This window comes from Hipposideros armiger, unplaced genomic scaffold (assembly GCF_001890085.2).
Source record: "Hipposideros armiger isolate ML-2016 unplaced genomic scaffold, ASM189008v1 scaffold_10, whole genome shotgun sequence".
NCBI classification, from domain to species: domain Eukaryota; kingdom Metazoa; phylum Chordata; class Mammalia; order Chiroptera; family Hipposideridae; genus Hipposideros; species Hipposideros armiger.
Window position 1 is genome coordinate 6,870,365 of NW_017731360.1, and position 26,832 is coordinate 6,897,196.

A 26,832-nucleotide genomic window follows, 5' to 3' on the forward strand; every position below is an offset into this window, starting at 1 on the left:
CAGCATCTGGAGTCACTCTGAGTCCCCGGGATACCCTGTGACCTGTCCCTTTCCTTTCTTACAGAGAGGATGGCTTACTACACCTCCAGGATTCAGTTCCCCATGGAGGTGGCGGCAGCTCCGGGACGACCAGGCCCCCCAGGGAAGGATGGTGCTCCCGGCCGGCCAGGCTCTCCAGGATCGCCCGGGCTCCCTGGTCAGATTGGCAGAGAAGGACGGCAAGGCCTTCCGGGAATGAGAGGTAGCTCTGCCCTCCAGCTCCCGAGGTGCACACGTGGCTCTTTGGGGGCACACGAGTGTTGTTTCTGTTGTGAATGTATTTGCGTGTTTGTGTGTTTCAAGTAATCTGACGGGGTGTACCATTTTTCTGCTCAGGGATGGGACTTCTTATTTCCTTTCTTTTGTCCCAGGATTGCCCGGTACCAAAGGTGAAAAAGGGGACATCGGTGTTGGCATCGCAGGAGAAAGTGGTCTCCCCGGCCCCCCAGGTAGGAAAAGCCGACATTTGGCACCATGCATCTAAAGCAGCTGAGATCTTTCTTTATGCTCCTTCTATAACACAGTTGTGTAGAACCTCAGATAACTACAGGCCTGTCAGCCGACATTAACAGTAATGCGACTGTGTGCAAGACTCTCTACTAGGGCATGTGTGGAGGAAAGGAAGGAAGGCCCAGTGACTGTCTTCAAGGCCTAAACTGGGCTAGCGTGACGCAGTGGAAGACGTGGGCCAGAGGTGGTGGGGCCAGGCAGTGGGAGTTCAAGTCCTATTCCGTATCTGTATGACTGTAACGAGGCCACGTAAAGCTAGGCTGCATAGCCTGAAAGAGAATGACGAAAACCCGACGACCTGGCTCTGAGACCCAGCTTTCCCACTTACCACATGTGCAAACTCTCCGAGCCTGTGTCACCTACAAGATGAGCTAATAGTTCCTTTCTCACAGAATTGTTGTGAAGAGTCAATAAATAATGCATAAAAAGCACTCAGCCTTGTTGCCTGACACATGGGCGCTCTCAATAAAACTAGCGCGTAGTGTTGTTGTCCTTGTTAAATTAATGTAAGAATCAGGTCAGGTCTTCATGAGAACATGTAACCTGGGGAGTAGTCATCAAATGTATTATTTACCATGACCATTATTTCTTCTTTTCTTGTGATCCGGATCTCCTGGTTTTCCTTTTCTGACTCTCCCCTCCCTAGGTCCTCAAGGTCCTCCAGGGTATGGCAAGATGGGCGCAACTGGACCAATGGGCCAACAGGGCATTCCGGGCATCCCTGGCCCCCCGGGCCCCACGGGCCAGCCAGGCAAGGCTGGCCACTGTAACCCCTCTGACTGCTTTGGGGCCATGCCAATGGAGCAGCAGTACCCGCCTATGAAAAACATGAAGGGGCCTTTTGGCTGAAATCACCGTCTCTGTTAGATGAAGGACTCCATTGGAAACAAATGGCTAAAACTCTGTGATGGGTTGTGAATGTTTTGTTTTTTAATTGCTATTAATATTTTTTTATCAATAAATAAAAAAAATAAAATGATCTGCAACCCCACTTCCAGTGGGGTTTCTCTGGTGCTGCAGCTGAGCTCCCTGTCATCCTCCTTTGTCATTTGGTCCCAGGGTCAAAAAAGGCATGTCCCTCATTGTCTGTGGTCAACCAGTGGAGTTGTGGGATGCTACTATATAGGGTGCCCCCAGCTCAGCTCACGTCACCTCTTCAGGTGCTTCTGAGTAATCCTTTGGTCCTCTGGACCTTGTATCTTATCCTTCATGGCACTTGTCAGAGTCAGAGAAGGGGCATCGCTCAGCCTCTCCCCACAAGTGAGCCAAAAGCAGTTTTGAAGGCCCCACTTCCAGCTCATAAAGGCCCTTCCCCAGTTGCTTCCCTAAAGAAAGTAGTGTTTGGTACTCCACCCCACCATTTTCATTTCTTGAGTGTGACCCAAAGTCAATTCAAGTTGCACCTTGGGAAATGCTGCCCAGTGCTGAAGTGTGTTGATCTGCCTGCCAGCACCTCCAAGCATGCAGTCTCTTCTTGCTGCTCCAGTAATTCTGTAATTAGAAAGCCTCTGAAACAGGAGGAAAGATAGGTTCCAGCCCTTGGCCTAGGCAACCAGGGAATGCTTCTCCAGGAAATGAGATGGAACCTCCTGCCTGTACTAATGCATGGCCCTGTCACCAGCTCCCCTGGACTGCAAATGGTATCTTTCGCTATTCTTGGTTAATCTAACAGGTATAATGTTTTTCCCGTGCATCTTAGCCGAGGCCTTCAAAAGAAACAGGTTGCATCAGTGCAAAGGGGTCATGGCAAGCCACAGTCAGATCTAAGTTTATGGTCCTCAAAGTCTCCAGGGAGCCTGACGATATGTCTCCTGTCTCCTCCGTATGTAAAAAGGCTAGAAAGAAAAAAAAGGGAAGCAAACTGATTATAGAAACATTCTATTTCAAGCTCCTTCTTTCTCTACTTTTCAGATTTCTTGTCCTGATGGGCTGACAGCCCTGTGAGAAAGCAATAGGGCCCATCCAGAGGGACTTCCAAAGAAAATCTTTTAAATGGCCCCAGCTTTCTAGAAGGTTTATCCAAGTTGGATAAACTTCAAAGGGATCCCAGAGTAGGCTCAGAAATGCACCCAGGGTCTGGACACTTATCCAAATTGCCTGAAGCCTTCAAAATATCTGTGGAATCTCTCCAGAGCTGGTATTTCCAGCACAGTTCTGAAAATTCCCCTCCCCAGTTGGGCCCCAAATACCAGGAGACCAGCCTACTGGTGGCTTTTCAGAACCTCTGCCCTGTTTTGTTCCTGTCACGAGCAGAGGCGTGCTGTGGCCAGGGGAATGAACCCATGCTGACTCCTGAGCACGCCTGAGTGTCTCACATGATGTTTGTATACATAGATAAAGGAGAAGTCAAACTTACTTTATCTCTCACCAGAAATTCTCAGTGAACTCTGGCTGTCACATCAAATAGTAAAAAGCAAACGCACCACCTTTGCATTGAAGTAACAGCTAGCTTTGGACAGGGGATGAGGACAGATGTTAAAGGGCTCCCATTGGAAAGCCAGCTTCCTCTTTCAGCCCATCTTCTGTGAAGTGCTAACGGGTGATGAGCCTCGTGACAAGGAGCATGTTGGCATCAGTAGAAAGAGCAGCAAGGACCAGTTGTTAAATCGAGCAGGTTGGCTTTGAAGGCCAGAGGGGGTGATCACGATGAGGAAACATCAAACTCATCCCCTTTGAGGGCCACCCAGGCATTGATCCTTACAGAGTAAGTGATGCTTTCTTCACTTTGTTCCTCAGTCAAATTCATACTACTCTTAGGGGAGTTTACGACAGGCTAAGTTTAAGCTTTCATGATTTGAGTGCTTGTCTCCCCGGAGTTTGAAATTGCTATATTTTCTTGGACCATGAAGAACCAGATGGGAAGCTGAATTTTATAGTCTCTTCTATTACTGTGGTCAGCAAAAAAAATCCATGAATTTTGCTCCTAAGTTCAGGGACTGGGCAAGCTGAAGGGAAATAAAGGAGGGGCAGAGGCTTTCCGCTTCTTTTAGGCAGCTCTCTCACATTCCTGCCCTGTTAGTCTTCTGTCTTCATTTCTTAGTGTATTCCAGGCTTTTAAGGCAACAGATCACTCAGATTGGCAAAGTCTAACTTGATGAGTCCATTTCCTCTTTCTACTTTGTGCTAGGAACTGTACTAGGCTCTGGGGATTCAGAGGCAAACTAGCCAGATATGGTTCCTGCCCCCACAGAGTCTATGGGGAGAGCAGCCAGTTCAACAAGCAATTACAATAAAGTGGGATGATGGGGCCGTACCAGGCACCAGGGGAGCACAGAGCTGAGGGACCTAACTGTCTCGACAGAGATGGATGTAGGCAGAGGGAAGAGCACGTGCCAAGGCCCAGACACAATTGAGCACGGCCTGCTGAATGACGAGAAGCAGTGCAGGGTGGCTGGAATGCGGGGTGTGAGCAGGGGAGACAGGGAGAAGCAACGGTTCTCTTCGTGGGTGCGTCGAGCCAGGTTTGCCTGATGGGGAGTTCATTGGTGACAGTGTCAAGAATGGACTGGAGGGTCCTTAAATTTGAGGAACCCTCTACTCTATTAAGATGGAGAAAAGGCTGCTGCATATTTATTCTGCAGAGAACAATCCCAAAATGCCATGCCTTCTGGAATTTAAATCTTCCTTTTTGTCACCAGAATTCAACAGAATCTACTTAGGCTCTTCTTCCCATGTGGTCTGTTAACATCTTACCAGACTACATCTTCTTGTTGTTGTCCTGAATCGTTTGTTGGAATAGAGCATATCAATGCACTCACCATATGATTCCTTAATGGAAGGGGAGTGTGGCCAAATTGCAGTGTCTGCTGTTCTCATTCTTCTGTTGGTTCTGTGGAAAGCTGCAGATCACACTCTGCTCCACATCCAATTGGAATTTAAATTTTGAACTGGCTCTAGCTGGAATCAGAATTAATTCCATAATAATTAGGTGAGTGTTGATCTTCCTTCTCAGTAAGCAATACTGGAGCTTGGTGCTGCGCCAGGGTGCCTGTGGGGAATGTGTCTCTAGGGGAGGTGATATTTTCCAGTGGATGAGCCTTCCATTACCAAGCTCTGCCTCACCTCTACTGGGTCAACCGCAGGGTTCCATGAACTCGAGGAAGTGCTCTGTGCTCTAAAAGGGCTGGAATCCAAGTTTCCTTCTTTGGCTAAAGCTGAAACAATAACAGGAATCTCCCCACCCACCTCTGTCTGCTTCAGGTAGTTGAAGTTTTGGAAATGAGTTAATTGTTTTTCAGTCTTTGAAAGATCCTCATCTCCCTTTTATCCAGCCCACTCCAAAATAAACACACCTGGGCCAGCTGCAGTTCCTCAGAGGCACAGCCCTGGAGTTGGTCTCTGATGACCTGAGAGATGAGTTGGATCTCTGCCCCCAATAGTACAGACATCCAACAGACTATTCTCCTAAGAGTCTTTTGATGGGCAGAGTGGGTTGGGGCATGAAGTGCTCATAAGAGTTTAATCCTCAGCACGTAGACAGAAACTGGCAAGTGGTGGGAACTCAATAGGTTAATATGATTGTGGAATAAAACGAGTATGTGTCATATTATCCCAGTTTGCAGGCCAGGTGTCACTACTCTTGCTGCCAGCGAATATCCTTGACCTTCAGCCCAGACTGCAGGACCTCTCCCTTTCTGAGATTTTCCAATTCGAGTCCACCTATTTTTTTGTTTGGGGAGGGTGATTTACAAAAGCAAAGAAGACAAGATCTACTGAATACTAAGAACTGAGTAGTTAAAAAGGTTGTGGACATGGGTTCAAATCCTGACTTCGCCATATCTTTGGGGGAATAGTGTGTTTTTCCAGGACTAATCAGCTCCAAGTCAAATAGTTGTTTCAATCTAGTTGTGGAGGGCACCAGTCAGTGGCCCATGTGGGGACAGAGCCAGCAACCTTGGTGTTATGAGCACTGTGCTCTAACCAATGGAGCCAACCGGCTGCCCCTCTCCAAGTCCTTTTGATAGTAGGAAAGTCACGTAGCCTCTCTCAGCCTCAGCTCCTCATTATAAATAGGTAACAGTATCTTCTCAAAGGATTGTGGGAAAATGAAACAACGCATTGTACTTAGCACATCTGGCACCTAGTAAGCATTCAATACATAACAACAACAACAACTACTACTAACATTAACTGAATTCATGCCAGGTACTGGTCTAGGTATTGGGGATAGAGGGATGAATAAGAAAAAGACAACCCTACAATATACAGGTAAACTTTAAAGAGGACAATTCAAGTAGTGACAAGTATTATGAAAAAAATAAGATATAGTGCTATAGTAGATAACAAGAATGGAGGGCAAGCAATGCTACTTTAGATGTGGTGTCAAGGAATGTCCCCCCAAGGAGGAGACATCTGAATTGAGACCTGGATGGCAAGGAGGAACCAGCCAGTGAAGAGCCAAGGGAAGAGCATTCCAGACAGCAAAGAGCTAATCCAAAAGTCTGGAGGTGGGGGTGAGCTTGGTATGTTCCAGGGGTGGAGATCAGGTCAGCATGGCTGGCGTGAACTGAGGACAGCAGTGGTAGGAAGTGAGGCTGGAGCTGCAGGCAGGGTCTTGGTCATATAGGGCCATGAAGGTCATAAGGATGCATTTAAATTTTATCATAAGAGTTATGGGAAGCCTCTAGAGGACTTTATCTAGGAGTGATATTATCTGATTTACATTTAAGACAATCACTCTGGCTGCTTTATGAAGAATGGAGCATGGGGGAAACAGCGAAAGCAGGGAGGCTATTGTAATGATCCAGGCCACAGATGATAGTGTCATGTACTAGGGTGATAGTGCAAACAGGGAGAAAAGAGCAGATGTGGGTCTATTTTTTTTTTTAAGATTTTTATGGGGGAATTGGGTGGATGGGAACAGTGCTGGGGAATTGGGGGAAGGGGAACAGACAAGTTGCTGTCCTTTTGTTCTTCAGTCTAGTTGTGGAGGACATTGCTTCACTGGCCCAAGTAGGCACCATCATTGTGCTCTTCCCGGGCGAGGCAGATCAGTCGCCGGCTTCTGGACGGCCGCTCACTGCGGCTGCTGGCCGCTCATGCTGGCTGCTGGCTACATACGGTAGCCCATGGCAACCCACTGCCACAGGGGCTGCAGCCTATGCCGTCGCCAGCAACTCACAGCAGCCCAGCTCCAGGTTGAGCTGTTGTTCAGCATCTTGGCTGTGGAGGGCAGTGTCACTGGCCCTCATATGTGGGATCCGAACCGGGGCCCTCTGGCGTCCCAAGCCAGCTCTTAACCATCGCACCACTCGGCCAGCCCGATGTGGGTCTATTTTTGAACTCAAGCAAATGGAGGTGGGAGAGTGCGTGGAGAAAGGGAGGCCACACAAGGATGCTCCTAGGATTTTTTTGGCCTGAGAGACTGGGTGGACTTTCTGAGATGGAGAGGAATGGGTTTGAGGAAAAATATCAAAGAGAACTCTTACTACAAGGCGGGCTGGAATACCGCACAATGACAGTCCAAGTGCAAACGGACACAGGCAAGAGGGTGGCTAACTCTGGAGCTGGGGGGAATGTGGGAGAATTAGGTGGACAATTGGATTGGAACTGAGCTTTGAAGGACTGGAGATGGGAGGGCTGCTGATCCAGTGAAAGGAGTGTTTTGAGCATAAATCTGGGAATAAGCAGACACAATAAGCTCGTTTTTCAAATCTCTACACATTTGTTTCTGACAGCTGAGGAAACTGAGAGCCAGAGAGTTTAAATAACTTGCCCAAGGACATACAGTTAGAAAGTGGTAGAATCAAGATCCTCACTCCAGAGCAAGAGTGCTGAACGGTGGAACTGAACATAGGATTACAGAGTGGAAGACAGACAGGAGTTGTAAACATTGTTGTAAAATGTGGTTGTAAAAATTGGAAAAGTGAGTTTGGGAGAAATTGTGAAGGGCCTGGAGTGTCAGAATGAAGACGCTGGGTCTTATTTTGTGGGTGTAGATGAAGAGGAGCCATTGTAGGCTGTCCAGTGGGCAAATAGCATGATCAGCCGTGATTTTGGAAAGTGCCTGGCTAGATGGCTAGACAGACAGGCTGGAATGGGTAACATCTGACAACACTACTCATTTGTTTATTTTTAAAAAATACAGTGTCAGGTAGTACTAGGTACAGAGGATATAACGAGCAAAACCAGACACAATCTGTGCCCACACGGAAGAACTTAACAAATTATTCAAATAAGCATGCAAACAAGTATAGAGTATGAACCATCCCATGGCAAGTAAGTACACTACTGAAAAGTCACTTAGTAAGCAGGATTTGACCTACTTTGGGGCATAGTAAGGCTTCCCTGCTGAGAACTGGACACTCATTGACCCCAGTTCTAGGCCACACTCTGCCCCTAATTCATCATGACTAAGGCAAGTCACTGCCTCTCCGGGCCTCAGTTTCTCCATTTATGAAAGAGGCCCTATAGGTGATCTAATTTTCCTCTCGCACTCTGATAGCTCAGGACTTTCTTCTCCAAAGACCACGGAGACCCCACTCCAAAGCTCCTAACTGGCAGGTGGTGTCTTGACATTAGAGCGAAGTACTTTCAGCCACTGCTTTTATCTTTTCCAGAAGGGCTCGGTTTCCCGTTTTCATGGTAACCGCCTGGGCCCTCCCCCGCGGGAAACTCGCAGTAATGACAGCAACTACGCCACTATCATGCCGTCCCATTTGCCAGGTTAAAACATGGCCACGGCTGCAACACCCCACCCAAGCTTCTTACTGAATACCCGGGCCTAACCAGCTCTGGTGCCTACTCTACCACAGGAAAGGGAGGAACAGCAGCACCAGTAGAGCGAACAAAATTTCCGGAAATTGCCAACCCATTCTTAACTCCTCCCGCCTCTTCCGTCACCTCACCACCGCCCTATAACGCCACTTCCGTCGACCCATGCGCCAGGATTGACAGTCGCGACCATCTAATCAGAAGCGGACCTGTCCCCAGGCCCTGGCGGGGGCGGGCTTGAGACTGGGAAGCCCCGCCCTCTCCAACGTGTGTCACCAGAGTCGCCATGGCCAGCTATCCGTTTGGGCAGGTGAGTGTGTGAGGGGCGGGCGAATTCACGCAGGGGTCTCTGGAAGTCCACGCCCGGAATCCCGGCTTTGCATTCTCCCCGCTTTCTCCGTGCCCTTTCCACGCTGAGGTCTCGCGCGGGAGAAAAGGGGAAAGGGATGGTCGGTCGCTCCTGTCTCACGTCACGCAGGATTGCACGTCTGGGAGGTCGTGTCGCGCCCCCTTTGACGTCGAGCACGTGAGGATTTGGGGACCTTGGACCCCACGGACTCAGTCTGGCTTGTCTTGGGCTCCACGCCTTCCCACGGCTCCCGCGGGGGCCCCGGGCGGGGTCATCAACGCCAACAGAACGTTTAGAGCACTGGTCCGTCGGTATCACTTGGGGCGTCGGATAAAAACACACCTGTGACATACTGCATCCGCATAATCAGAAGAGTCTGTGGCTTTAGCAGGCTCCACAAGTGAGCTTGTTTGACTACTGACTTAGTCCAACACCTCCATTTCACACATAGGAAAAGTGAAACCCAGAGAAGACAGAACTTACCTGAAGTCATCAGGCAGTTAAGAGGCAGGCCCCAGAGCTGTCAGCAAATGCCTCTTCCCCACTTGCTAGTCCCTCTGGATCCAGTTAAAACCACCACAGCAAGGTGGTTTTGTGGCCAGAATCCTTTGTTGGATGACAGAATGATAGAGTGATTAAGTACAGTTTGGAGTCAGAGGAAAGTTCACACCTTGCCTCCTTCACTTAAATAGTTTTCAACCCCCCTGCACAAGGTATTTTGCCATTCTCAGCTGAAGTTTCCTCCTCTTTAAAATAGGGCCAAATAATAGGGTCTACCTCACAGAGCTGTTATGAAGAGTAATGAAGTGATGCTGATAAGCCTTTGGTACTACTAAGAGTGTAACAGGTGTTACCTTTTAGTATTTTGATTTTTCACTAGACTCCTAGAAAGTCTGTGCTGAAGGGCCCTCAAAATAGTCTCTTCACTTGTAAAAGGAGGAAACTGAGCCCAGAGAAGGCTCCTGAGATACCCAAGATCACACGTATTTGGACCTCCATTATCTCAATCCTGAAGGCCCTATAGGTATGACAGCAGGGAGTATTACCCCCAATTTATAGCTGAAGAAGGAGCCCAAAAAAGTTAAGCGGCTTGCCCAAGGTCATACGTAGCAAGTGAGGGGATGAAGACAGGGCTAGAACTTAGAACTGCTTTCATTGCATACTTAGTAGAGGTAGGAAGAAAGAGGCCAGCAACTGGCTGGAGCTAGGAGGAGATATAACCTGGCAGTGTTTCCCAAGCTCCATTGCATTTGCTGAGTCTTATGATATGTTAATGGGTATTGCAAATAGAGGAGGATTCTGTGGTTAAATAAGTTTGGGGAATACTCTGTTAAATACAGCTGAATAAGCTTGTTCACAGGGTATCTCAGAATTCTTAATTTGTTAATACATTATAAATATGCAGAGAGGGATAGAATATACAGTATTCATTAAACTTGCTTAACCATGGAATCCCCCCCCCCCAAACACACACCCACTTTTTTGTCTGTTTTTTAAATATCTTGTCCTCTTTTGGTGACAATAGTATTCCTGAGAACACAGTTTGGAAAAATACTGCGATAAGCATTGTTTCTCAGTGAATGATCTGCATCAGAATCACCTAGGAGCTTGTTAAAAAAGCACATTTTTGGGTTCCACCTTAAACCTGTTCTTCACCTAGAAAAGGCCCAGGCATCTACATTTTAATAAGCTTTTGGAGGTAATTTGTATGCGTCCTAGAAGCAGTGACATAGAAAGTAAGAGCGTGAATTTCCAGGTTAGACAAAATGGGGCTAGAATCCTAATTCGACTACTTAACAGTTATATGCCCTTGGACAAACCATCTAAGGGCCCTGAGCCTGTTTCCTACTTGTAAAAAAAGGACTAATACCTCAGGGCTGAAATATGATAAAGCCATTAGGGAGTTTGGCATGTTACTAATACATAGTGTGTGCCAGCGCATGGTGGCATCGCTCTTCCTGCTCTGTTATCATGCCATGTTCCTTGGGCTTATGCTCAGTGAAATACTGAAAAGGAGCACGAAAGAAACATGTCTGGAATAGAAGCAATGCTTTTGTTCCCCCATCATACCTTTGTCCACCAGCCCAGATCCTGGTCCGTGGTGTCCCAAGAAAGGTAAAGTGTTGATGCTTGTTAGCGCCACTTCCCCTCCCATCTAGCATGTAGCCCTGGAGGATTACATCCTTTTTTTTTTTTTTTTTTTTTTTTTAAGCTGAGCCATCCTGCCACCTGTTGGCAGCTCAGCGGCAGCTCAGCTCGGGCCAGGCATTGAACTGCTGTTGCTCAGAGCTCACACTCTTGAGCGAGCTCTTAACCAACTGAGCCACTCGGCTGGCCCCTGCCATCCTATGTTTAGGAGTCAAAACTATAATTTTCCACTGCCTCCAGCCCCAGGGTCCTCAAGCATGAATTGGGTGTTGGAGTAATAAAATTCAAGCACCCTTTGGTCCTGTGGGGGAGTCAGCCTGATGGGTTTCAGTGCTTAAGAGTTTGGTCTCTGAGGCCAGAGAAATTTGGCTTCAAATCCCTGCTCTGCCATTTCCTTGCAGAAATTTCTTGGGAAAGTCTGAGGCTCAGTTTCCCCTTCTTTAAAATGGGGTCATAAGAGTTAAGATTAAATAAGATAGTCCATGTAAAGTGCTTGATCTGGTGTTTTGGCATATAGTAAATACTCCAAGTGGAAGAGTAATACAGATATATAATTGTAAAGTCAGTGTGATAAGTATTAAGTGGGAGTAAAAGTATAAGGTACTAGGACAGCACAGGAGGGATACCTAGCATAGTCTCAGGGAGAGGAAGCCCTCTTAAGGGAGGTGATATTTAAGCTCAAAATTTAATCTCCAGTAGGAGTTAGCTGGATGAAGAAAGGAATGGTATTCCAGTAGAGGGAATAGTATGTACAAAGGCCAGGAAGCAAGTGAGAGAAACCAATATTTTGGAGGAATGAATATAAGGAGATCAGTCCAGTGCTATGAAGAGGGGGAAAGGGGTAAGCAATGAAACCAGACAGGTAAGCAAGGATCAGATGCCTTTTTGGGGAGTGAGAACTTCATCCTGAGAGTAGTGAGGGAGCCACTGAAGAGTGTTCTCTCATTTGTGCTTTGGAGCTGTTACCATGGGGCACCGTGAGAAGGGGTTTAGATTTGGAGGGAAGGTCCAGGAGGTGGTTGGATACTTGGGTCTGCAACTCAGGAGAGATGAAGCAAAGGGAAAGAGGGCACATTTGGAGTATCAGCACAGACGAGCTAGCTATTGGCTCACTGTGGGCTGCAGGTTTCTGGTCTTTATCTAAAGAGGCTCTGCTGGTGAATGTCCGAACCACTCCTCCGTCCTGTGATTGTTTAACCGCTCTACCTACCTCCAACGGACAATTAAGGAGTAGCTCCGGAGCACAGGCTTGTCTTGGCAGTGCAACCTGTTCTCTTCCTCATCAACCTTTGACCCCTCTAAGCTTCATAGCGGTCTTGGAGGTAGAAGAAGGAGCCCTCAGAGCCAAAAAATATATATATAGGACTTTCTGAGTGGATTATTTGGGATGGGGTGAGCTCCCCACCACTTGCAGGAATGCAAACAGAGATTCCAATATCGACTGAGAAGTTGGTCTGTAGGATATTTGGGATCTCTTACAATCCTGTGGCTCTCCAATTGGGTCTAGGTGCTGGAGTGAAAAAAGAATAAGATTCTCCTGAGTCTGTCTGGTTTCTAGCTTGAAGCCTCTGAAAGAGCACCTCATTCAGCCCTCCCCCTATAGAAATCTATCATATTTGACAGATACATTTAGGATGGTCCCTGGCACTGGCATATGGTAGACGCCCACTCATTTATTGGGTGAACACAGCAGAGGGGAAGTGGAATGGAGTCATGCAGACCTGATTTGAATCCCACCTAACCCGTTGCAGCTGCGTCGTGGCAGGCACAGCATTAAACTTTTTGCATCTTAATTTTCTCATCTGTAAAATGGGGATAATAGCACTTAGCTCATAGGACAGGACTGAGGATCAGTGAGAACCAATTGAACTGGAAACACCTAGCAGAACCTCAAAAAATGTTAATTGCCCCATCCCCCACTCAAATATTTCTGAGATGCTTTGGAAACCATGGTTACTGAACTCTTCCTGCATGTTTTTTTTTTTCCTTTCATGATTTGCATTGATCAGCATGAAATGCTCTTGGGAAATCTCTGAAAAGGCTTAGCAGTATGGGGTAATATAAAAGAACCTGGAGCCAGGGACTCTGGTTTTCATTTCTGATTCAGACCTTTACTGACAGCTCAGTGACCCTGGAAACCGCCTTTTCCCAGCCTGGATTCTGCCTCCGTTTGTGGTTCTACTTCCTTCATCTTCTTATGCCAGCAAGAAACCTGAGTCATTCTAAACACCCCTTTCCTCACTTCCCCTTCCATCTCTTCCCTAACCTAATTAGTTGCCAAGTCATGTCTAGCCTATCTCTGAAATAGCTTCAGAACCCACCCCGCTCTCTCCATCTCCAAGTCTGCTATCTGGCTGCAGCCCCGCCTGCCCAGTGCCTGGTCTTCTGCCTCCCCAGCTAGCTTGTCCTCCACACCAGGCTGGTTAATTCTCTAAACAAGGCTCTGATCATGTTCCTCCCCTACTGGAAACCCTTCTATGGTGCTCTGTTTCCTCCGGCATAAAGCCCAAACTCTTTAGAGTGGTATTCATTTGTTCAAATATTTGTGGAGGTTTGCAGGTGCCGGACACTGTGCTGGACCCTGGGGGATGGTGATGAATGAGACCCAGTGTCTGCCTCTGGGGAGCTCATTGTTGCTTGGAGGAGACCATAGACAGACAGAAACTGCTCCAAGACACCAGTAACTCACAGCTAACTGAAGTACAGCAGGAGAGGTACTTGGACAAAGAGTGTGTAAAGAGCCTGCCTTTCTGAGTTGACACTTTGTTCTTGGCCCTGACCCCTGCTTTTTAAGCCCATTCCCTGAGCGCTCCATGCTCATAGGTCTGTGCCTTTGTCTGTCTTCTCCCGTCTGTCTAGAATGTCCTCTGCCTTCCTTCTAGAGAAGGCCTATGCATCCTTCAATGCCAGCTTCATTATTACTCCTGCCTCCTCCAGGAAGCCTTCCTTGACCCACTTTATGAATGTATTAATTTGATTGCTCATTTATCGTTCAACAAACAGAATGAATTCCTCTGCCCATGCCTCCTTGATAGCATTTAAGTAGATGCTTCTGATGGCGCTGATCAGAGTGTATCATAATTATCTGAGGGCTCCCCAAGGACAGGCCCTACTTAGTTTTGACGCCTAGCATGGAGCCTACCACAATATCGTTGTTTGGTAACTGCTTGCTGAACTTGTAACACCTCGTTTTCTTTATCTGAAAACAGGCCTACTGATATCTTCCCTTTTTCTGTTAGAGGATTGTTGGCAGGATTCTGCGTTTGTGTGTACGTGAGAGCGCTTTGTGAGCTGTACACAGGCGGGTTTTAATGCAGAGCAGAAAGGAAAGGGCTCAGTTGCTCCCTAGAACGTGATAGCACTAAGGTCAGAAGATCTGCCTGGCAGCGCTGGCCTTGTTGGCCTCGAGGCATTTCCCAGGGGGAAGGGCTGTGCTTTCGGTGCTCAAAGCCAGATACGATTTATGGCTTAGTTGTGGAGCAGCTACTTCCTGGCTTGGTGTCCAGCCTGTTGTTTGGGTGTGCCCAGGCTCTGCAGAGTTCCCACCCCCTGTTCTAACTTACACTGGAATCCTGTGCCCTGTTGCTTAAGGAAAGAAGGCTGTGGCAGAAGGCAGTGGGAGTCATTGGGCTTGAGTGTGGGTGAGGCGTGAACTAGCTGTGTCCCGGCCTCCCGCTCACAGTCTGACAAGAGTAAGTCCATTCCCCTCTCCTGCCTTAGTTTCCCCATCTGCAAGCTGAAGGGGTTAAGTGAGGTGACTGGCCTCCTCGGCACCTCTCCCATCACCCTCTTCAATTCCCTTGGGACTCTAAGTCTTTAAGTCAGATCAGATGCTGCTTTCTCGTTTCACCCTCCCTCCTTTGTGATCTCATGGTACATGGCTTATGCGTCCATTTTAAACACCGGTTTCCTTACGCTGTTTTGTTAGATGTTACAGAGAATGTTTCTGTACCTCCTGTTAACTGTGAGCTCCTTCAGCATGTTTCACTCTCCTTTATGTCCCCCCACCCTGAGTTTACCTGGCCCAGGGCTTTGCTAATGATAATTAATATGATAACAACAATTGCAGCTATGATTTACTGATCACTTGCTTTATGCCAGGCACTGTTGTAAGAGCTTTTTTTTCTTACATGAATGGTTTTCAAACTGTCTTTTGAGTCAGTGAGGGCGCAGCAGAGCTCCCACACAATTAGCAAGGGAGGGGCCCGCGTGGTTCGGGCTCTGGACCCCCCGCCTTGCTTCAGCCAGAGCAACTTTTGTTCATCAGTTTTTAAATTTTTACTTTTATTTAATTTTAGCTAAAAATTAAGCCAACTAAATTCGCTGCCTTTATTTCTTATCATCAGCAGGACGATTCAATGAGGAAGAGATTGTTATGTTTTACTTGTGAGGAAACAGGCCCAGAGAGATTAAGCTGCCAGCCTGCAGTCATGAGCTCAGCTGATGAGAGGAGAGTTTTGAATTGAGATTTGCCTGTGAGTTCATTGTCTGTGAAGAGTCTTGCTACTAGCTATGGCGGCTTCCAGAGCAGCTGCGCTCCCATGATGCTGAGTGGGGAAGGTGGAAGGGCCTGCTTCCTGTCCTCCCTCAAGAAGCCTCCCTTTCAGCAAGCAGACCCTCATTAGATGAAGTGCAAATTTGGCCTTAGCCTTGACGGTAACTGTCCCAGAAGCTACCAAACACAATAAAGAGAGGAAGTCTGGGCTATCAGTGGCTAGGCAATTGGGGTGCCTTGCAGGCTGATCTAGAACATTTCTGGATGGTGCCATCCTCACAATCCTCAGACCTGGGCCCAGCTGCTCTCTCTTTCTGTGCCTTTGAGCTCAGCCTGTCTGCAGATATGATGGGGGCTACGCTCTGCCAGGCCTTTTCCTGGCCATTTAAGGAGATGGAGCTGAACACTCTGAGCCTCAAGGATCCCTGGCTGGAGTTTTAGGGACATGGACAAGAAGAGGGAATGCTCCCCTGTATCCTCTGATGTACGAATGACCTAGGCTCAGCAGTTGAGACCTGGATTCTGGCCCCAGCCCCTCCACACAGTCTGGACTTGAGTTTCCTGTTCCGTAGAAAGGTGCTATTATTAATAGTTAATGTGTATTGAGTGCTTACTCTATGCCAGGGTCTGTGTCCAGCTGCTTCATGTGACTGGTCTCATTTCATTCACATACCAACCTGGGAGGCAGGCAGGCACTATTACTGCTCCCATTGTAGAGCATAGGTTATTGAGGCTTAGAGAGGGTAAGTCATTAGACCAATTAGTCAGTGGCAGAGCCTGAACTTGAACTGGTTCTTTTGACTCCTAACCATTGTACTATATTGCCTTAAGGATAGGGTCTTGCCTGCCTGTCTCACAGAGCCATGAGTGTGGATGAGGAACTGTTTTTGCATCATGAGCTGGAGTAGAGTAAGGAAGACATGATAAGAATGAACCCAGGCTATGAATACATTGTTTATGACTGAAGAATGTCAGGGCCATGTGGTGGAGTCACTTTTGCACATGGAATTCTGCGGATGGAGATGAGGGTACCACAGGGTGAGGATTTGGAATTCTCTTTGATTCACTTGCCTACTCGTTCATACAATAAATATTTCCTGAGCATCCATTCTACACTGGGGGCCAGAGATCAAGTGGCAAACCAGACACGATCCCAGCCCTCGTGGCGCCCCCTTGGCGTACAGGGAAGGGGAGTCAGGAGGGTCGGGTTGCAGCCCCGACTGCAGGGCATTGGTGGTGTGACCTTGGCGAGGTTGACTCTTCTCTAGAAGCCTCAGGTACCCTGTCTGAGTAATGGGGTCGTCATTCCAACCCTGCCCCTAGGATCATTTGAAAGAAGGGCAGCGGCAGGCAGTACCTTCGAACTGGCAGATGCCATACTGTGGCGCGTTTCCGGCCCTATCATTCTGACTGATAATTTGCTTTTCTTGCAGGGCTGCCCAGGAGCTGGAGGACAAGCGCCCGGAGCCCCTCCGGGTAGCTATTACCCTGGTGGAGGGCAGTATGGCAGCGGGGTACCCCCTGGTGGTAGTTACGGAGGAGGCCCTGCCCCTGGAGGGCCTTATGGACCACCAGCTGGTGGAGGGCCATATGGACACCCCAACGCTGGGGGGCTCCCCTCTGGAGCTCCGGGAGGACCATATGGCGGTGCAGCCCCAGGGGGCCCCTATGGTCAGCCACCTCCAAATTCCTATGGCGCCCAGCATCCTGGGCCTTACGGACAGGGACCTCCTGTAGGTAAGTAGGGACCTTGGGCTCCGGGTTCCTCTGACCTTGTTCTGAGTTACCCAGGGCCCGTCCTTGCCCTTCCTGTGGACATGCAGGCAGCCTGGTCTCCGGCACTTAGCATCTTGCTTCTAGCTGCAGCTTGCATCAGCAGAATGAGTCTGTTCGTTAGCTTTGCTGTGGGAACAACAACTCCAGAGTCTCTTTGGCTTACAACAACAAACAGTTATTTCTGTTGCTTGCTCACACGTACTCACTCTGGCTTACATGTCAGCAGCTGTGGGTTTGGCTGCTGAGGTTCTGCTCCACATGTCTTCTCCTTCCAGGATCCAGGCTGGAGGCGCAGCCTGTATCTGGGGTATGCTGTTCTTGTGGCAGACAAGAAAGAGCAGCAGAGCTAGCGGGAATGCATGGTGCCTCTTAAAGCTTCTGCTTTCAAGTACTTTTCTATCTCTTCCGCTCGTGTCCTTGACATCCCCTGGTCAAGCCTGGCGTCAATAGGATGGAAATGGATACTTCTCTCAAGGAGGGACTCTGCAAGCCACCAAGCAATGGAGAGGATGTAGAATGCTCTTATAGGAGGGGGCGGGGGGCCCGGAGTAGAGATTAGCAAATAATTAGAGACAGTAATAAAGCCTAGCATGGGGAGAGGCCCGCTTTCTGTGTAAGGAATACTGATCAATATATGTAGAAAGTAAAAATAGTGTAGTTGTTAAAAGCTCGAGCTTTTGAGATCAGACTGCTTACTGACCTGGACAAATTACTTCACCTCTTTAGGCCTCAGTGTCCACATCTGTAAAATGGGTGACTGTCTACCTCACAAGACTGTCAATAAGGATTAAATGAGAAGGTGCAAGTAAACGCGGGCACATGGGAAGGGCTTAATATTCTCATACTCGGGTGTTCTTAGCAAAGAGGTATTCAGCATTTCATGTGCTAGCAGATGTGGCAAGGGCCTTCCCACTGAAAGATGCCGAGGCGGGCAGGAGAGTTAGGGGATGAGACAAGGGAAGGATAAAGAGCAGAGATACTAACGGTGAGGTACTGGACACGATGGGGGATGTGAGGGGGCTGGGTGATTCAATGGAGGCAGAGAATCTTGGGTGGGGGCCTTGGGCTCACTGAAAATGCCTGAGTGGTCTCAGACAGGGGTCAAGGAAAGTGAGTGCCCAGCTCCCTGGGGACCGAGCCCACAGCAGGGCATCCTGGAGCCACTCGGGGGCACCTGGAGGCCTCCAGCGAATGGCACTGCTGGAAAGCTGCAGCGTCTTAGCACACAGACCCAGGCAGGAAGCCCTGAGATATGTTCAAACCTCAGGGGTTCTAAACCCCATGAGCTGGTAAGATTTATCTTGTCAGAGTCCAGAGCTTCTGGCCATTTGCTTTCAGTTCAGCAGCTGCATGGTGGATTGCCTCATCCTTTAAAAATCTTGTCTCTGGGCCTACATGAGGTCATCACAGGGAAAGGAGCCCCTGGCTGTGAGGCTTATGCCTCCAGGGCCTGAGATCAGAGATAATCTCTGGGGCTGCAGAGGAGAGATGTGCCTCAGGCTCTTAGCTGCCCACCCTCTGCAGCTTCCTCATGCCTGACCACCACTGCTTCTGCCCCAGTGCAGCTAAAGGCCCCCTGGAGCAGGGCTGCTTAGAGCATGACCCAGGTAGCACCTGCATTGGTCACCTGGGAGGCTCCACCTGAATCCAGGATCTAAGATTTGAGCACCACTGCTCTGCAAGACAGGTTTGACCACTAAAGGTGCCCCACTACCCACAGGTAAGATCCTAAAGGCACATAAGACCCCAAGGGCCTTTCCAGCCTCCTCACCTGCATTGCCCCCCCTCCCAGCAACTGAAGACCCCTTGGAGCCTCTGAACACACTCTGTGCCTCTGCCCCATGCCTTTTCTTCCCCTCACAGCTCTTTTTCATCTTTTCAGACCCAGTTTAAATATCCCTTCCTCTATGGAAATGGGACTGCACACATTCCATGCCCTTTGCTAAAACTTCCTTTTGCTGTTATTTCACTTCACCATCACAGCCACCCTGGGAAGTAGGTCCATTTTAGAAATGGGAGAATCAGTACTCAGAAAATTAAACAGTTTGTTTAAAGTCACACAACATAGTGAGTATCAGAGCTGTTTGCTTCCAGAGCCCGAGCTCTCCCATGCAGCCTGCAGGGACCACATGTTACAAAGACTGTCCTTCTGGGGGCTGTGGCCCTCACTCCGCTGTGGCGAAACTGCTGTTTTCAAAGGGAGGTGAGGTCTGCCTAGATTTTCCATCCAAGGAGGTCAGGATAGTCCCTCCGTCAGGCAAACCTCTGGCCTCACCTTTGGGACTGGGCGATGGTTTCTGTGCTGCACAGCCGCCCTTAGCTGCTCTGGTACTGCTGTGTGAAGGCGCCCTTTCTGTGGCCACCTAAGTCAGGTTTGGCAATGCTGTGTAACGGGCTTTTTCCTAAGCTAGACAGTCTCCTGTGCTTCTCCACTTCCATCCACCACCCCTTCCCCTATCCCCCAGCTCACCCTGCGTGTCTTTCCAAGTGAACGATCCTTTCTTCCATCTGCTGACATACACACAAAACTACTTACCGTACTCCTGACAGACACGCAAAGCTATTTGAACCATGACAACACTCATAATCAGCCGTTACATCGTGCTTAGATTGTGCCAGGTGCTGATTTAAGGGTTTTCACATGTTAATTATAGCTTCACAATAACCTTATGAAGTAGATGCTATTGTGTCCTCATTTTACAGATAAGAAAAGCGATACACAGAGAACTTAAATAACTTAACCCGAGGTGCAAAATGGGGGAGCTGAGACTTGAACTGCAGCGAACTCGAGCATGAACTGAGCACCTTCCCTTTCCTTGTCTGGCTCTGTGCTAAGCCCCTGGGGATTCAGAGATGAGTTAGGCTGGGGTCCAGCCCACAAATTGCTCCAAGTCTAACCTGGAAGGTGGTGGGAAAAAGCACGGGCCCAGTGGAGTGAGCAGGGCCATAAAAGAGAAGCAGAAAGGAGAGCGGAGGGAGGCCTGTGCAGGGACAGAAGAGGAGGGAGGCTCATGGAAGGAAGAGGGTTTTTCATCTGGGTCTTGAAGGGTGGACGGGAAATGGATGCAAAGAGATGAGGGAGAAGAGATTTGAGGCAGAACAGGGTGAGTAAAGGCTCTGCGGTGCAAATGTACAGATGTGGGTAAGAGCAAGTGTAATGCTTTGCTGGGCTGGACCGGAGGTATGAGAGGCACAGTGGGAACAAAGTGGGAGAGGCATACAGGAATGGACCCCATTGTGGGGAGGGGGGCCTGGAATGCTGTTTTAAGGATGCTGGGTTTCATTTTATAGGCAGTGGGAGCCTTTGAAGAGTTTTGAGTTGAATTGGGGGGAAATTGGTGAGAACATAGTTCAATTGTACAAATGTTACTCGGTAGCAGGTGAAGGGTGGTGGAGAGTAGCTGTAAGGATTATGTTCCTAGGCTTTTTGATTTGTTACAACAGTCCAGGTGAGAAGTGTCTGAGCCAGGACAGGCGCAGGAGGAGCAGAGAGAAGGGGGAGATACCTGTGTGGGAACCGACAGAACTGGGCAGCTCTGCATGTGTGGGATGAGGAGTCAAAGATGTCTCTGGGGAGGTTTGGCGATAGGGGTACACCTCACACATCGCAGAGAGAGAGATGGAGCTCCGTGGCCACCCCACTCGGGCAGCTCCTGAGAGAGTGTGTCAACTCCGCACTGTGCCAGGGCAATCAGACCTGGTTACCCCCGCAGAGAGCCCCCTGCTGCTGGGACTCAAATACTTGTCTCTGGGCTTTGTGTGTTAGGTGCTCAGCAAGCATTTTTGTGTCCTCAGTCTGTGGGGAAGAGATAATCTCTTTTCAGAGAATTCTTAATCAGCTGGATAAGTCACTGCTCTTTAGAAGCTGAAAATCAAATAGAGACGTGACTGGAGAACTATGGGGAAAGCCTGACAGATTCATGGAGTAGAAATTAACCGCAAATACTTGTGAGTCTACAGCGGAGGTATACTCCGTCAGAGTAAGGATGTCAGCTTGATGGAAGGTGGGGGGCGGGGGTGTGGGGAGTGAATTTGTGAGGCTCTGTGGGCAGGGAGAACCAGTAGCCAGGGAGGCACAGAGACCAGCCTTTCTGCGGATTGGCCTTGAGACCAGCCTCTGACTTCCCCGGGCTGCACCCCCTCCTGCAGGTGGCGCCCCTCCTAACGTGGACCCTGAAGCTTATTCCTGGTTCCAGTCAGTGGACTGTGATCACAGTGGCTACATCTCCATCAAGGAGCTGAAGCAGGCGCTGGTCAATTCCAACTGGTCCTCGTTCAATGACGAGACGTGCCTCATGATGATAAGTGAGTACTGGACCTCCCTCGTGGGCTCAGGCTAGGGCAGAGCCACCTGATGTGATAGCAGATGGATGGGTGACCATTCTGAGGAGAAGTCTTTTGACCAGGGAGGATTTCAGGCAGGAAACTGGGTTCAAGATGAGATTCCTTGAGCTGAGAGCTCTTTCCCTCGTATCTTTTCTCAAGTTCTAGGCTGTGCTGAGTCACAGGCTAACTCAGTTTCCCATTCTGCAGAATGGGACTCCATGCTCTGGTAGGAGATGGCAGGGAGGAGGTCAGCTGCCAAGCCTGCTGAGAAAATGCAGTTCTGGTAGGGGTGGGGGCTGGTGTGGCACTTGATGAGGATATGTCTCGGGTATGGCATCTGGGCCTCAACTCAAGCCTGTGGTTCTGTGGAGTCCCCTGTTCCAGCCTGGGGAGACGGGCTGCCTCAGTGGTACCCAAGGACCCTTGGCCCTCAATCTTGAAGCCTTCCTTCCCTCCTTTCCCTCCCCCCAAGACATGTTTGACAAGACCAAGTCGGGTCGCATTGATGTCTACGGCTTCTCGGCCCTGTGGAAATTCATCCAGCAATGGAAGAACCTCTTCCAGCAGTATGACCGGGACCACTCGGGCTCCATTAGCTACACAGAGCTGCAGCAAGGTGAGAGCCCGGCAGGGACTCCGCACAGGCAGAGCTAGACTTTCCTCTCTACTCCCTAGCATAGAGCAAGGGCCTTTCTCAACAAATACCAAATGTCCGACTGCACTGCAAAATGCTGCCCTCAGCACAGGCCCACTCCCCACCCCTTTGGTGATCTGGCTGGGGCATGGAGCAGGGCAAGGGGGCACCTGCGTCCAGGGTCAGGGCTGGACTCCTGGTGATGGGAATCCTGGCCGTGCTAGGTGCGACAGGCCCAGGCTGCAGGGGGCCTTGGGGGTGGGAGCTCAGCCGCCCAGGGCACTGGAGACCAGTACGTGTGGCCTGCCTGGCTCTTTCTGTCTCATTTCTAGTATGCAGCCGCTGTAGAGGGCTCAGAAAGATGGCTTCTGTTGCTAGCTCTGCTAGAAGGCAGTTTCCTTCCCAACTCTGGGACCCAGACCACTCTAAAAGTTGCAGTTGGGAAAAAGCAGTTGAAGCCACGACTCCAGGTCTGGTTCCACTTTTGACTAGAGGATGGGTGGTTAGTAGGGCGATTAGAACTTGACAAGGATCTTTGCCACCTGGGTGGGAGGAAGGGCTTCTCAGGGAACCCAGCCTCTTGCCCTGGCCATGGATTTCAATCAGACTAGGGAGCTCTGTGGATGGAGGCGAGCTCACCATATCCACACCCTGGTAGAACGGAAGGGAGATGACCTCTACCGGTCACCTACTGTGGCGGGGTCCTGTCATGGATAGTGGTAAGGGCGATATTACCACAGCAAAACTAACATTTACTGAATGAACGCTTGCCATGTGCCAGGCACTGTAATAAGTACTTTTAATCTGTTACATTATTCATTCTGCCCATGATAGGTTCTGTTTATTATTCTCCACCCTTAGATGAAGGGTCCCTTATGATTGCCCTTTTACAGATGAGAAAACTGAGGTTTAGTGTAGGTAACTGGCCCAAGGGCCACGTGGCTAAAGCTGACATTCTAGCCTGAGCTGGTGGATTGTGCAGAGAGGAAGGAAGGAAGCCTCCCAGGGAGGGACGGGCAGCAGCAGGTGGCTGTGACCTTGGAACTGCCCAGCAGCCTTGCCTGGGGAGAGGATGATGATTTCATTATTTTTAACAGGTAATACTTACTGAGTGCATATTATGTACCAGGCACTGTACCAAGTGCTTTTACATGGTCTCCTTTCCTCCATAGTACAACCTACAGGATTAAAGATTATCCCCATGTAGAGATGATGAGACAGGATTAGCAAGGTGACACCACTTGCCAGGAGGAGCTGTAGTGACTCCGGAGCAAGCCCCGTAGCCCCTCTGCTGCACTGCCTCTGACGTCCGCCCTGGGCAGGGTGGTCCCAAGGGGCTCAGGCTTCCGTCTGTAACGCAGACGAGTCAGAGACGAGCACAGATACCCTGGGGTCATACTGGGACCCCCACAGGCCCCTGACTGAACAGACAGGAGATTTGGAGAAAGAGGAATGCGGCCTTCCAGCTAAGGGGGGCATCCAGAGAGAGCCGCTGTTGTGCTCTTGCCATCTTGGACAGACCCACAGGACTTCTGTCCCCTTTCTGCTCCTGCGCTGATCCCCGCAAAGTCCCTTGAAGCTTTGTTGGTGGCAGTGCTCATGACAGGGTTTTGTGTCTCCTCTGTGTGTCCCTCCTCTCCAGCTCTGTCCCAAATGGGCTACAACCTGAGCCCCCAGTTTACCCAGCTCCTGGTCTCCCGCTACTGCCCGCGCTCTGCCAATCCTGCCATGCAGCTTGACCGCTTCATCCAGGTGTGCACGCAGCTGCAGCTGCTGACCGAGGCCTTTCGGGAGAAGGACACAGCTGTACAGGGCAACATCCGGCTCAACTTCGAAGACTTCGTCACCATGACAGCTTCTCGGATGCTATGACCCATCCCGTTAGTAGAGAGTGGCGTGCACCAGGGGACCTTTCCTTGCTCCTTATAGTGGGAGAAGCGTATGGGCCTCTCCTCTTTTCCTGACCCTCCTAGAGAAACAGTCTCCTTTGCCTGATGCCGCACGGTTCCCTAAGAGGGCTAAGAGTCCTGTGTCATAGCCACCAAATAGTGGGGCCCTGGGCAAGGCCACACAGGTAGGGGCCTGACGTAGGAGAGGACCGAAAGTTGAATGTCCTTACGGCTCTGAGCATTTAAGTGGCACTGCCTTGCAGCAGGTGACGGCAGTCATTGCAATGGAGTTAATGTCCGGTCGGTTGGGCTCCAGCCTTTAGTGTTCCCTTTTGGGCCCCGACGCCAGTGGTAAGTGTTCATCGGCCTCTTACCATTAGCACCTGTGTTCCCTCGCCCATGCTGTCCCGTCAGATGAACCCAGGTTTTCCAAAGTGGAATCTGACCAAGCATGAGAGAGATTTGCCCAGGGGACCAGTGGCTTGGAACCCCTCACCCCCACCCATCTGTATGTGTTAACTTCTGACTGCCTGGGGACTGTCCCTGCCCTGGGAGCTTGGACAATCTGCCTTCTGCAGCTCAGACCCCTCACTTGCCCACCATTCTCTGCGTGGCATCAGTCCCCAGGGGACGGTTGTCACCTCCCACTGCCAATGTTTTTTTTTTTTAATTTGTTTTTTTCATTTGGGGCCAAAAGTTCAGTGAAACTGTAAGCTTCAATAAAAGGATAAAACTCGGTTCCACGTTTTCCATCACACCTTCCCAGCTACAGGTTTATGTGCTCACCCATTCAGCCACTAATCTATTCTTTCATTCAGTGACTGTTTAAGTACATACTATATGTATAGCATGCCAAGCAGAAAGAAGCAGCTCAGGTGGACGCAGTCTACGTGAGGCTGCTCTCATTTACCAGGGTCAAGTTGGGTCAAGTTGAAAGGTAGGGACCTAGGGTCAGCTCAAGAAGCGACTGTTTTGTAACAGTTGGCGTTCTGGGCTGGAAGCAGCCACCCCAAGCTTTTTACAGCATGGCCTTTCTATTATCTCAAGCCGTAGTTTTATCTTCCAAACTGCATTTATTGTCATAACGTTTCCTCTTTTTTGGGAAGCCTGGACACCTGTACTCACCTGTGGATCTTCAGAGCAGCATGGTAACATTCTATACCGACTGACTATAGTGAGCTGACAAAATGTCAGTCAGAAGCCAAGACGCCAGACATTCTGGTTTGCCTGGGGGGCCTTATCATAGGTAATGGTGTGATAATCCTTTTGCTTTTGGGGGGTGAAGATAAGAACTTCAGGACCTCTGAGGGGCTCCCTTCCCTGCAGTGGGTGGTTGGGAAAAGAAGCTATGGCAGTTTGGCAGCTCAGTGAGGCCCAGCAGGTATATCGGGCTCAGCCAGTTCAGCCCCAATCTCTGTAGTACTAGAGTCCTAGAATTAGATGGAATCCAGTTCCCAGAGGCCAGCTGCCATCCAGAGCTAGAATCGCCTCCATGCCCACTGTGAGTCCAGCCTCTGTTTGCCAGTCTCCAGTGGCAAAGAACTCATTGCCTTTCTAGGCAGCCCATTTCCTCCTTGACGCCTAGAAACTTTTCCTGATGTGGATTCCAAATCCTTACACCTTACACCACCCATTGGCCATGGTTTTCTCTCTCGGGCCACCCAGAACATACATTACCCCTTTCTGCATGCCAGCCCTCTAGATACCTGGAACCCGCCACCACGTTTCCCTCAAGTCCTCCCGGGCTCTCCAGCATCTCTTCACTGAGCATCACTCCCCTTGGCATCCTGGTCACCTCCCCTGAATTTTCTTCAGTTCATCTGAGTCCCCCAAATGGAGGCCCAAGGCTCACCGTGGCACTGGGTTCAACCAGCAGAGAATAGAGTAGGACCGCTGCCACTAAGGGAAGCTTCTGCTGTTCCTTTGTTCCCATTAAGCCAAGTATTGACTGAAACCCATCGTTAGAATGGTGCCAGTCAGTCTCTCAGCCTTGTGCTCAGCTGGGGCTGAGGAGCCCAGGACCCAGGTTGGTCTTTGTGGGTTGGTTCTGAGTTTGGGGGCCAGCCCTCACACCTCACTCTGTGTGCTGTACCTCCAAGCCTGGCTATAAACTTGACAAACAGCTTTGGATCCTGAGGCCAGCAGGAGCTTGGAATAGGCCCAGCTGACCTGGCCACAACTGCACATCTGTGGAAATGTCCACGAGAGCAGGGCTGGTGAATCATCTGTAGAGTGGGTTGACAGACCACACCTTCCACCTGCCCTGGTGGTGCCTGAGAGGAGGGATGCTTAAGCATCCTTGGGCTGGGCCCCTGGCAGGACCATGGTTTCACCCCGCTTCCTGACAGGTGAGGTCAGAAGGAGCCTGCAGCTCCATTAATCAGGTTAAGCAGACCCGGTGGTGCACATGGCTGGGCTGGCCTCTGCCAGATGTCTCCCGCTCCTCAGCAGAGCAGCACTGCAGACTGTTCCACTTCCTGCTCTGGCAACAAGGATCAGGGCCTCTGGCAGCCCTCTAATCATCTCGGTTGCAGATAGAACACATCCCATCAAATCTTGCTTTCCCTTTTTATCCTGTGAATTCATAGGGAATAATAAATGCTAGCCCTGATTTCCAAGAAGGTATTAACCCTGCTGTCTGCCCACCCGAACCCCCTTACATTTCCACAGGCCAGCGAGCAGACAGATGTGCCAAGGACCGAGGTCCCAGGCATCAGAGAATTGGCGTTGCAGGAAGAGGCAGCACTACGTGTGCTCTGAGGCCTGGCTGGGAGCCCATCCGGGATCCAGTGTGTTGGGGGATGGGAGAGGGGAGGAGTCAGCAGATCATAGCATTCCAGTGCTGCCTTGTCTTCTTCCCCCACCTCCACCCCCGCACCGACTTCCCCACCTTCTTTGCCTCGCTCCTAACCTAAGCAGCACAGATTTTGTGCAATGACAAGGAAAGGGAACA

General features: G+C 49.8%; 2 protein-coding genes across 11 annotated transcripts in view; both read left to right on the forward strand.

The window, feature by feature from the left end:
- Positions 1-1,538, forward strand: part of COL16A1 (collagen type XVI alpha 1 chain) — a 50,938-nt gene extending 49,400 nt beyond the window's left edge. For all 10 annotated transcript variants that reach the window (XM_019656857.1, XM_019656851.1, XM_019656871.1 and 7 more), the window contains 3 exons: positions 65-241; positions 411-488; positions 1,196-1,538. In XM_019656857.1, coding sequence (XP_019512402.1) covers positions 65-241; positions 411-488; positions 1,196-1,398 — 458 coding nt within the window. In that variant the 3' untranslated portion in view covers positions 1,399-1,538. The remainder of the gene's footprint in view (positions 1-64; positions 242-410; positions 489-1,195) is intronic.
- Positions 1,539-8,474: 6,936 nt separating this feature from the next.
- Positions 8,475-24,617, forward strand: PEF1 (penta-EF-hand domain containing 1). The gene is made up of 5 exons (XM_019659966.1): positions 8,475-8,572; positions 16,688-16,991; positions 21,180-21,335; positions 21,829-21,972; positions 23,633-24,617. Exons 1-5 carry the CDS (start codon positions 8,549-8,551, stop codon positions 23,860-23,862), a joined length of 858 nt encoding a protein of 285 aa, XP_019515511.1. The 5' UTR covers positions 8,475-8,548; the 3' UTR covers positions 23,863-24,617.
- The last annotated feature ends 2,215 nt before the right edge of the window (positions 24,618-26,832 follow it).

What these genes read in the sequence shown, in the direction of transcription:
- PEF1 (XM_019659966.1), top strand. Translation starts at nt 8,549, where the DNA reads ATGGCCAGCTATCCGTTTGGGCAG. An exon ending in CGGACAGGGACCTCCTGTAG is followed by an intron (nt 16,992 to 21,179) that starts GTAAGTAGGGAC and finishes CCCCTCCTGCAG; the next exon opens with GTGGCGCCCCTCCTAACGTG. An exon ending in GACGTGCCTCATGATGATAA is followed by an intron (nt 21,336 to 21,828) that starts GTGAGTACTGGA and finishes CCTCCCCCCAAG; the next exon opens with ACATGTTTGACAAGACCAAG.